At 40.0% G+C, this 12319-nt stretch overlaps 1 protein-coding gene across 7 annotated transcripts in view; it reads left to right on the top strand.

Annotated features, from left to right (window-relative positions):
• Window positions 1-12319, top strand: part of LOC139766910 (uncharacterized) — a 218086-nt gene that overhangs the window by 151868 nt on the left and 53899 nt on the right. For all 7 annotated transcript variants that reach the window (XM_071695966.1, XM_071695950.1, XM_071695941.1 and 4 more), the window contains one exon: window positions 6271-6436. In XM_071695966.1, coding sequence (XP_071552067.1) covers window positions 6271-6436 — 166 coding nt within the window. The remainder of the gene's footprint in view (window positions 1-6270; window positions 6437-12319) is intronic.

The raw sequence follows: 12319 nt of genomic DNA, 5'->3' as shown, positions 1-12319 counted from the left end.
GGTTGACAAAGAGAATATATGTGTCAGAGGTGGAGGGAATGAGAAGAGGGAGACCAAACTGGAGGCAGAAGGATGGAGTGGAAAAATATTTTGAGCAATTGGGGCCTGAACATGCAGGAGCGTAAGAGATGTGCAAGGAATGGAGTGAATTGGAATGATGTGGTATACTGGGATCGACGTGCTGTCAATGCACTGAACCAGGGCATGTGAAACGTCTGGGTAAACCATGGAAAGATCTGTGGGGTCTGGATGTGGATAGGGAGCTGTGGTTTTGGTGCATTACACATGACATCTAGAGAATGAGTGTAAATGAATGTGGCCTTTTTTGTCTGTTTTCCTGGCACTACCTCGCTGATACAGGGTAGCAGTGCTGTTAACTATGGGGCGGGTTAGTGCTGGGAATGGATGAAGGCAAGCGAGTATGAATATGTACATGTATTTATATGTATATGTCTGTGTATGTGTATGTATGTGTATTTGTTGATATGTTTATATTTATGTATTTACACACATAATATATATATATATATATATATATATATATATATATATATATATATATATATATATATATATATATATATATATATATATATCTTTTTCTTTCAAACTATTCACCATTTCCCGCATTAGCAAGGTAGCGTTAAGAACAGAGGACTGGGCCTCTGAGGGAATATCCTCACCTGGCCCCCTTCTCTGTTCCTTCTTTTGGAAAATTAAAAAAAAAACAAGAGGGGAGGATTTCCAGCCCCCCCGCTCCCTCCCCTTTTAATCACCTTCTACGACACGCAGGGAATACGTGGGAAGTATTCTTTCTCCCCTATCCCCAGGGATATATATGAATGTGTTTGATGATAGAGTGGCAGATATAGGGTGTTTTGGTCGAGGTGGTGTGCAAAGTGAGAGGGTTAGGGAAAATGATTTGGTAAACAGAGAAGAGGTAGTAAAAGCTTTGCGGAAGATGAAAGCCGGCAAGGCAGCAGGTTTGGATGGTATTGCAGTGGAATTTATTAAAAAAGGGGGTGACTGTATTATTGACTGGTTGGTAAGGTTATTTGATGTATGTATGACTCATGGTGAGGTGCCTGAGGATTGGCGGAATGCGTGCATAGTGCCATTGTACAAAGGCAAAGGGGATAAGAGTGAGTGCTCAAATTACAGAGGTATAAGTTTGTTGAGTATTCCTGGTAAATTATATGGGAGGGTATTGATTGAGAGGGTGAAGGCATGTACAGAGCATGAGATTGGGGAAGAGCAGTGTGGTTTCAGAAGTGGTAGAGGATGTGTGGATCAGGTGTTTGCTTTGAAGAATGTATATGAGAAATACTTAGAAAAGCAAATGGATTTGTATGTAGCATTTATGGATCTGGAAAAGGCATATGATAGAGTTGATAGAGATGCTCTGTGGAAGGTATTAAGAATATATGGTGTGGGAGGCAAGTTGTTAGAAGCAGTGAAAAGTTTTTATCAAGGATGTAAGGCATGTGTACGTGTAGGAAGAGAGGAAAGTGATTGGTTCTCAGTGAATGTAGGTTTGCGGCAGGGGTGTGTGATGTCTCCATGGTTGTTTAATTTGTTTATGGATGGGGTTGTTAGGGAGGTGAATGCAAGAGTTTTGGAAAGAGGGGCAAGTATGAAGTCTGTTGGGGATGAGAGAGCTTGGGAAATCAGTTGTTGTTCGCTGATGATACAGCGCTGGTGGCTGATTCATGTGAGAAACTGCAGAAGCTAGTGACTGAGTTTGGTAAAGTGTGTGAAAGAAGAAAGTTAAGAGTAAATGTGAATAAGAGCAAGGTAATTAGGTACAGTAGGGGTGAGTGTCAAGTCAATTGGGAGGTAAGTTTGAATGGAGAAAAACTGGAGGAAGTAAAGTGTTTTAGATATCTGGGAGTGGATCTGGCAGCGGATGGAACCATGGAAGCAGAAGTGGATCATAGGGTGGGGGAGGGGGCGAAAATCCTGGGAGCCTTGAAGAATGTGTGGAAGTCGAGAACATTATCTTGGAAAGCAAAAATGGGTATGTTTGAAGGAATAGTGGTTCCAACAATGTTGTATGGTTGCGAGGCGTGGGCTATGGATAGAGTTGTGCGCAGGAGGATGGATGTGCTGGAAATGAGATGTTTGAGGACAATGTGTGGTGTGAGGTGGTTTGATCGAGTAAGCAACGTAAGGGTAAGAGAGATGTGTGGAAATAAAAAGAGCGTGGTTGAGAGAGCAGAAGAGGGTGTTTTGAAATGGTTTGGGCACATGGAGAGAATGAGTGAGGAAAGATTGACCAAGAGGATATATGTGTCGGAGGTGGAGGGAACGAGGAGAAGTGGGAGACCAAATTGGAGGTGGAAAGATGGAGTGAAAAAGATTTTGTGTGATCGGGGCCTGAACATGCAGGAGGTTGAAAGGAGGGCAAGGAATAGAGTGAATTGGATCAATGTGGTATACCGGGGTTGACGTGCTGTCAGTGGATTGAATCAGGGCATGTGAAGCGCCTGGGGTAAACCATGGAAAGCTGTGTAGGTATGTATGTTTGCGTGCGTGGACGTATGTATATACATGTGTATGGGGGTGGGTTGGGCCATTTCTTTCGTCTGTTTCCTTGCGCTACCTCGCAAACGCGGGAGACAGCGACAAAGCAAAAAAAAATATATATATATATATATATTTATTTATTATTTATTTTGCTTTGTCGCTGTCTCCCGCGTTAGCGAGGTAGCGCAAGGAAACAGACGAAAGAATGGCCCAACCTGCCCACATACACATGCATATAGCATATACATGCATATATATATTTTATTTATTATTTATTTTGCTTTGTTGCTGTCTCCCGCGTTAGTGAGGTAGCACAAGGAAACAGACGAAAGAATGGCCCAACCCGCCCACATACACATGTATATACATACGTCCACACACGCAAATATACATACTTACACAGCTTTCCATGGTTTACCCCGGTATACCACATCGATCCAATTCACTCTATTCCTTGCACGCCTTTCACCCTCCTGCATGTTCAGGCCCCGATCACTCAAAATCTTTTTCACTCCATCTTTCCACCTCCAATTTGGTCTCCAACTTCTCCTCGTTCCCTCCACCTCTGACACATATATCCTCTTGGTCAATCTTTCCCCACTCATTCTCTCCATGTGACCAAACCATTTCAAAACACCCTCTTCTGCTCTCTCAACCACACTCTTTTTATTTCCACACATCTCTCTCACCCTTACATTACTTACTCGATCAAACCACCTCACACCACATATTGTCCCCAAACATCTCATTTCCAGCACATCCACCCTCCTGCGCACAACTCTATCCATAGCCCACGCCTCGCAACCATACAACATTGTTGGAACCACTATTCCTTCAAACATACCCATTTTTGCTTTCCGAGATAATGTTCTCGACTTCCAAACATTCTTCAAGGCTCCCAGAATTTTCGCCCCCTCCCCCACCCTATGATTCACTTTCGCTTCCATGGTTCCATCCGCTGCCAGATCCACTCCCAGATATCTAAAACACTTCACTTCCTCCAGCTTTTCTCCATTCAAACTTACCTCCCAATTGACTTGACCCTCAACTCTACTGTACCTAATAACCTTGCTCTTATTCATATTTACTCTTAACTTTCTTCTTTCACACACTTTACCAAACTCAGTCACCAGCTTCTGCAGTTTCTTACATGAATCAGCCACCAGCGCTGTATCATCAGCGAATAACAACTGACTCACTTCCCAAGCTCTCTCATCCACAACAGACTGCATACTTGCCCCTCTTTCCAAAACTCTTGCATTCACCTCCCGAACAACCCCATCCATAAACAAATTAAACAACCATGCATATATATTTTTTTTTTTTTTTTTTTTTTTTTTTATACTTTGTCGCTGTCTCCCGCGTTTGCGAGGTAGCGCGAGGAAACAGACGAAAGAAATGGCCCAACCCCCATACACACGTACATACACACGTCCACACACGCAAATATACATACCTACACAGCTTTCCATGGTTTACCCCAGACGCTTCACATGCCTTGATTCAATCCACTGACAGCACGTCAACCCCTGTATACCACATCGCTCCAATTCACTCTATTCCTTGCCCTCCTTTCACCCTCCTGCATGTTCAGGCCCCGATCACACAAAATCTTTTTCACTCCATCTTTCCACCTCCAATTTGGTCTCCCTCTTCTCCTCGTTCCCTCCACCTCCGACACATATATCCTCTTGGTCAATCTTTCCTCACTCATTCTCTCCATGTGCCCAAACCATTTCAAAACACCCTCTTCTGCTCTCTCAACCACGCTCTTTTTATTTCCACACATCTCTCTTACCCTTACGTTACTTACTCGATCAAACCACCTCACACCACACATTGTCCTCAAACATCTCATTTCCAGCACATCCATCCTCCTGCGCACAACTCTATCCATAGCCCACGCCTCGCAACCATACAACATTGTTGGAACCACTATTCCTTCAAACATACCCATTTTTGCTTTCCGAGATAATGTTCTCGACTTCCACACATTTTTCAAGGCTCCCAAAATTTTCGCCCCCTCCCCCACCCTATGATCCACTTCCGCTTCCATGGTTCCATCCGCTGACAGATCCACTCCCAGATATCTAAAACACTTCACTTCCTCCAGTTTTTCTCCATTCAAACTCACCTCCCAATTGACTTGACCCTCAACCCTACTGTACCTAATAACCTTGCTCTTATTCACATTTACTCTTAACTTTCTTCTTCCACACACTTTACCAAACTCAGTCACCAGCTTCTGCAGTTTCTCACATGAATCAGCCACCAGCGCTGTATCATCAGCGAACAACAACTGACTCACTTCCCAAGCTCTCTCATCCCCAACAGACTTCATACTTGCCCCTCTTTCCAGGACTCTTGCATTTACCTCCCTAACAACCCCATCCATAAACAAATTAAACAACCATGGAGACATCACACACCCCTGCCGCAAACCTACATTCACTGAGAACCAATCACTTTCCTCTCTTCCTACACGTACACATGCCTTACATCCTCGATAAAAACTTTTCACTGCTTCTAACAACTTGCCTCCCACACCATATATTCTTAATACCTTCCACAGAGCATCTCTATCAACTCTATCATATGCCTTCTCCAGATCCATAAATGCTACATACAAATCCATTTGCTTTTCTAAGTATTTCTCACATACATTCTTCAAAGCAAACACCTGATCCACACATCCTCTACCACTTCTGAAACCGCACTGCTCTTCCCCAATCTGATGCTCTGTACATGCCTTCACCCTCTCAATCAATACCCTCCCATATAGTTTACCAGGAATACTCAACAAACTTATACCTCTGTAATTTGAGCACTCACTCTTATCCCCTTTGCCTTTGTACAATGGCACTATGCACGCATTCCGCCAATCCTCAGGCACCTCACCATGAGTCATACATACATTAAATAACCTTACCAACCAGTCAACAATACAGTCACCCCCTTTTTTAATAAATTCCACTGCAATACCATCCAATATTGCATATATATATATATATATATATATATATATATATATATATATATATATATATATATATATATATATATATAGTCTTTCACCCTTCTGCCTGTCCAGGCCCATCACTCAAAATCTTTTTCTCTCCATCCTACCATCGCCAATTTGGTCTCCCTCACCTCCTTGCTCCCTCCATTTCTGACTCATATAACCTTGTTTTGTGCTGGATCACTTCATGCAATTTTGCTATCCTGTAAGGAGCCTGTATACCATTTCCTATTTTTATGTGGTCAGAATTTGCTACTCTGCTGGTGTAATGATTGGTAGGTGGAGTAAGTATGGGTCCATTTTATTCTTTATGTTTATTGGTTTGTTTTAAGGCTTCTCTTGCATGTGGTTACACCATGAGTAAGAAGTGACCTTCATTGAGGCTGTAACATTAAGGAGTTTTTTTCATCAAGAACCTTCTTTCTCCAGTAAAGTCTTATCATTTCCATGCCCCTGTGTGGATTGAAGCCTCAGAGGTGCAGGAGCCCCATAAAATGTCCTGAAGCTGTACAATGATGATAATATTGATGATGATTATGATGATAATAGTATTAATACTGATAATGATAATAATGATAATAATAATAATAATAATAATAATAATAATAATAATAATAATGATAATATTAATAACAGTAATGAGAATAATAGTAATGATAGTAATATTACTGCATTGTGTAATGACATAAAAACATTACATAGCTGATCATTGCCCAACCACACAGGTGGACCAGGAACCCCAAAAGAGTCACCCTCTCTATCACCTCTGTATGCCACACCTGTTAGCCTTAGAGGGGAGGATCAAGGTGGGGAAAACATCACCCCTTCTGGTGCACCAACTCCAACAGCTGCCAGCATTAATTCTTCTGCCATAAGTGGACTTGCAAACAGGTATGTGTATGAATAATGCTGTAGCATTTTTTTTTCTAGGGTGAGAAATTGAGTTTTTACTGGTTTATGCAGTCCTTGCTTTAGTTACTGGTGGTGTGATCACCATGTTCAAAACCATTCTCTTCAAGGTTGCAGATAGGGTACATTCTTTTATACCAAAGTTCTTCTGCCAACTGTTATATCCATTGTTTCTCTGTAGTTTCAGAAGTTGAAATACTGCAAATGAATCATTTATAACAACATCAAATTTACATGTGTAAAGAGAAAAGGCAAGAAAAAAATCAATCTGTGTCCTTTACTTACAATATACCCATTCCCCTCTAAGCTATGCCTCACCCACTTAGTCACCTCTTCTTTTAAAAGCAGACATAACAAGACTACAAGACATGCAAAATTTATCCTTCAGAACAGTCATTGGATGCTGAGTAGCTACAAACATACAGTACTTGCAAAACAAAAGAGAAAATACTACCAGTTCAGTCTCAACTCAAACTCCTTAGCATCCACCTCTCTGCAACAGCATTACTCCCAACATGTCTGAGCCTATTCATAACCACTCACCAACCTTCAGGCATACACTAATAGCTCAAATCAGCCCCACACCTCAGCTACCTTTCACAGATCCCTTACCCCTAGTAAATACCACATAGAAAACACAATGACCCAACACTCACTAATCACCTGTCCCTTCAACCTAGTATTCAATGCCATTTCTTTAAAAATTTCACTGCCCAGGAAACATGAATTACACTTTCTTCTTTGTGCTTCAGACACAACTCATTTCCTCAAAATTACAATCATCAGTTCAGCATATCACTGAATCCCTCTTGCCTAAGATGTGATTTCCACATTGAAGTCACTGAACCCTTACTCTGCAACTGTCATATACTTATCCTACCCAGACACACACACGCAACATCACCATACATCATGATCTGTAGTTTTGGCCAATAGATGTGGCTGACTTCCTGAGCAGGGTTTAGACTTGAGTTCAGTTCACACACACATACACACACACACACACACACACACACACACACACAATCACAGACAAAAGTCCACATCAACACTGGGTCTTAATTGAAATGTAAAGAAGTTAATGAAAGGGAAATAGAAGAGATGAGGAAAAGTATTTACAAATTTTGGAGGAAATTAAAAACCTTTTAAAAAGTGCCAAGTCAAAGTTATAGGGAAAGTTATCAAAATGGCCCATCCTTAAGTTACCAATGACTACATTGTAATCATATGACACAGTAGTTTGCAGAGTGCTGCATGTTCTTGCTAGAGGTGGGGGTACACAAGCAGCTAGCTCTCGGAAGCAAACCAAAGTAATACCTATAGAAGAGAAAAAGCAATCCAACATCGTGGCATCTCATCAGTGTATGTTACTACTTCCCATTTACCCCATACACCAATATTCCCATTTATTCTGCTGTTCTCTTTGTTTTCTTGTTAACCTCTTTCCAAAACATCTTATTCTCCTTGAAGTTGATTGATACTTTCTCACCCCAACTCTCATTTGCCCTCTTTGCAACCCCTGCTCCTTCCTCTTTATCTCCTACTGCTTTCTCATATATATCCCTTAATCACTTGTACTCCTTCCTTATAAGTATCGCCCATGTACTTCTCTCCTCTTTCACTAGCCACTTTACTCCATCATGCCACCACTCACTATTCTTTCTCTACTGCCCATCCCCCACCTTATACATGCCATACACTTCTTTCACACTTGCCAGCAATGCTTCCCTAAATACCTCCCATTTTTCTTCCACTCCCATATCTTTATCTACTCTAACCTTTTGCCAGATTTTACTAATCCTTCCTGATTTTTCTTCACAATTTTTTTTTTCCAAGCTCACTTACTTTGACCACTTTCTTCTCACCCATAACCTTTTTTTTTTTTTTTTTTTTTTTTGAAATCTTCAAATTTTCACCCTTTTTTTTTTACACAAGGCAATTATCAGATATCCCTCTGGTTCCCATCTTATCACATTCACATCCAAGAATCTCTCATTTACATGCCTGTCAATTTGCATGTAATCCAATAATGCCTGCAAACCATCTTTCCTCCTTACATACATATACATGTGTATTTCACTCTATTTAAACTAGGTATTCCCAAGCAGCAGCTGTTTTTGGCACACAACCCTACAAGCTGTTTGCCATTTCCACTCTTATTACTGAATACCCCATGCCCCCAAATGTATCATCAACTGCCACATTATTCACCTTTGTATTTAAATCACCCAACACTGATACCTGATCACTTGCATCAAAACTGCTGACACACTCCCTCAGATGCTCCCACTTGCCTTTCATAATCTTTCTTCTCGTTGCTAGGTGCATTGGCACAGATAATCCCCCATTTCTTGCAGTCCAATTTCATTTTTACCCACATCATTCTGGAGCTCACTTCTCTACATTCTTTCACACATTCCCACACTTTCTGCCTCAGCAGTAGCATTGCTCCTACTGTAGCTCTTGTCCTCTCACCAGCCTAGACTTTACCTCTTAAGACATTTTCTAACCATTCTTCTCCCTTGCCCTTTAGCATTTTTTCACTCAGAGCAAGAACATCCAGGTTCATTTCTTAAAACATACTACCTGTCTCTCATATGTTCTCATCTTGGTTACCTTCATGTACATTCAGACACCTTAGCCTAAACCTTTGAGGAGGGTGAGCACTCCCCAATTACAGTCATCATCATTATTATCATCACCATTTTTATATTCATTATCATACAACACCAGGACATTAACTCATAGACTCGTTTGTAAGAAGGTCCTTAACCCATTAATGCATGCACAAAAGAAGAAAGTTACTCATGCTTTAGACACAGAATCAGCATCTCCAAATTTTTTTGTTTCCCATTATAGACATAGAGACTTACAAGTAAAAGTTTATGTACAAAAAAGTGAGCTTACATAACTTTTATAACTGTAGCATAGTGCTTAAGTTGGTGTGTAGATCCCAATGTGAAGGGATGGTTAAGGTGGAACAGAGAGGGTGGAGAACAAGATGTGTGGCAGAGGTTGAGCCTCTAATGTAAATTCAGTAATGACTTTTATCACTGTTCATAAAAAATATACTTGTAAACATAAAGAATATGTAGAAGCAAGTGATCTACCAAACTTTTCTGGTTGTTTGGCAACCTTAGAAATGATGTGTAATTCTCTTGGTGGGGTGGTGGGAATGGATGAGCTGTATGACACTTTCAGTGTTTGTAGTTACTGTACTATTTTCACATATTTATATATATTTTTACACAGACACACACATATAGTTATATATTAGAATTACTTTCAAAGGTTGTTAGTGTCTGTGATAAGTATCTCTCGTGACCAAGAGACAATAAGCAACCATAAAAATTTCTAAATATTTGTGAGTAGTTCATATAAACCTGCATGAACTAGAGTTTATATAATGACTTCCAGCACCTGCTGTGAACATCATTATATGATGAATCATTGTGTATAAGGGCTGATGAGACAGAACGCCTGTCTTTCCACTTACATTGATAGAGCATCTCAGCTGTAAGTGATTTTCATATATGTCAGCTACTCAAACTTAATGTCTGAGTCACTGTCGTCATGTATGTATATGGAGTACAGTACAGTTACAATGATTAAACAAAGAGTTATGATTAATGGACAAGTCATGGAATGGTTAGACGTATCAAGTTATAAACCACAAAGATCAGTCTTAGGACCAGTTCTCTTTCTCATATATATTGATGGTATTGAAAATGGGCTGCATTGTAAGATATAAAAATTTGCAGACAGTATTGGTTGGGAGACAAATCTAAAACAGAAATTGAACATCTGCAGCTTCAGACAGACATAGGCTAACTGATGGAGTGGGCTCATAAGTGCAAATGAATTTTGATTTCTAGAAGTGCAAAGTTTTACATATCAGTAGTAAAAATGAAAAGGCAAGACACAGTATGAATTCTGTTGAAATGCGAGAGGTGAATAAGGAAAAAGACTTGGGTATGATAATCTGTGGTGATCTAAAGCCAAGTGAATAGTTCACAGAGGCAGTTAAAGAAGTGAACAAGATTCTTGAATTTATAGGTAGGCCAATCAAATTTAAGCCCAGGGAAATTATCCTTATCAAAGCTTTACAAGTCGCTTGTATGTCCCCATCTTGAATATTGTGTTCAGTTTTGGTTGCGCTACTTGAGGAAAGACATAGACAGGATGGAGAGAGCATAGTGACAAGCTACTAAGATGATTCCCAGTCCGAGAAACAAATCCTATGAGAGTTGATTGAACAGCTTGAATTTATTCAATTTAGAAAAGAGAAGGTTAAGAGGTGATCTGACACAGACATTCAAAATTATCAAAGGTTTCAATAATCTTGATATAACAAATTACAAGGAGATAAATTCTTCCGATTTTACTTATAGTAATGGTCATAAACTCCAGGGTAGACGTTTTACCGCCAGTAAGGCAAAATGCTTTCTCTTCGGTGGGATTGTTAACATATGGAATGATTTGCCAATTAGAGTGGTTGAAAATAGTGTCCCAGGTATGTTTAAGAATAGACTTCATAAATGTTTCACTTCAAATCCAAGACTGACATTATTTGTCCCTCCTGAGCTACATGAAAAGTATATGATGTTTTTTTTATTTTCAGTATGTATGTATTTTTACTCTTACCATGGTGATCAATAATTTTCAAGTCTCTTCCACTGTCACAAACAGCCTCAAAGGAAGCAAGTGGTCTGCTACCTCCTTTGTAATCCTTTCACAGCTTTATTCACAACTTTGAAAAATCCACTGATACTCAAGAAAGTATGCCTAGTGTTCTTCTGTGCTTGTGCATAACCCAACTGGAGCACTGAACTCAAGCATAAAAAGTCAGACGCATATGTTAAATGAAGCGAAAGTCTGACCTTGACAATAGTTGCTTTTTAGATCCAATCAGTCAGCGTTATTTCTTGTTATAGATTCTGAAATATAATTTGATTGGCAAATTGGGTCATTAATTCTTTCATTGGGTATTTGGATTTCACTGTGCTATTCATCACTGATTTCATTTTACACCTTCTTTAAAATGAAATACTGATTTAGGCTTTTATAAATCTTTTCTGACATGGAAAGACATAAAGTTTTCATATCTACCTTAAGAATTCCTTGAAAACAATATCAAATACTGAAAACTTACCCTAATGAGAAAGATATGGTAAGAGTAAATAGTTCGGAAACATTTTTTTCAATGGCCATGGGAGTAGTTAGTAGGCACCCACCGACCAGGGAGGTACATTACTTGTACTTCTTGCTTGGGTTTCAGGAGGGTTAGTGATGGCTGTGTAGGGAGCCAGCACTTCAGTGGTTGTAAAGTTGTACTCCTCTGACTCTTTTCTTTCTGCCTCACACACACGTGAACTGCTGTCCACAAACGTACAATCCGTCTTTGTCGCACATAGAGCTTGACAATGCTGAACTCACACAACTCATTCTTCATAATTCTAGATTTATTTTACAGGGAACACTATGCACTAGACCTTCCTTTTGGCCAACTGGGAGATACAGTAGATAGTTAGGTAGAAATGATTAGGAACATCAGGTGGAAGCATGAGGCAGAAGCAGTGGGTTGGAACATCAGGAAGTAGTTTGTAGGAACATTAGGTACGAGCCTCTGGAAACACTGCACTAAAGTTGCTTTCTGCCAGTGACCTGTTAAGGATGAGGCACAAAAGGCAAAAAAGCAGCACTGAAAATCACCACTTATGGAGACTTTTTCCATGGTCACCCCCTTAAGGGAGATCCTGGAGTGAATGGGCATCAGAGATAGATATATGGACAGAATTTGAATGCTGCAGTTTTCTAAAGAGACAGTAATGATATTATAGGTGAATGTCACAGCAAAAGAGGTAA

Source organism: Panulirus ornatus, chromosome 4 (genome assembly GCF_036320965.1).
Source record: "Panulirus ornatus isolate Po-2019 chromosome 4, ASM3632096v1, whole genome shotgun sequence".
In the NCBI taxonomy this organism is placed as follows: domain Eukaryota; kingdom Metazoa; phylum Arthropoda; class Malacostraca; order Decapoda; family Palinuridae; genus Panulirus; species Panulirus ornatus.
Note: the sequence above shows the minus strand (reverse complement) of the source record. Positions and strands in the feature narration are given on the sequence as shown.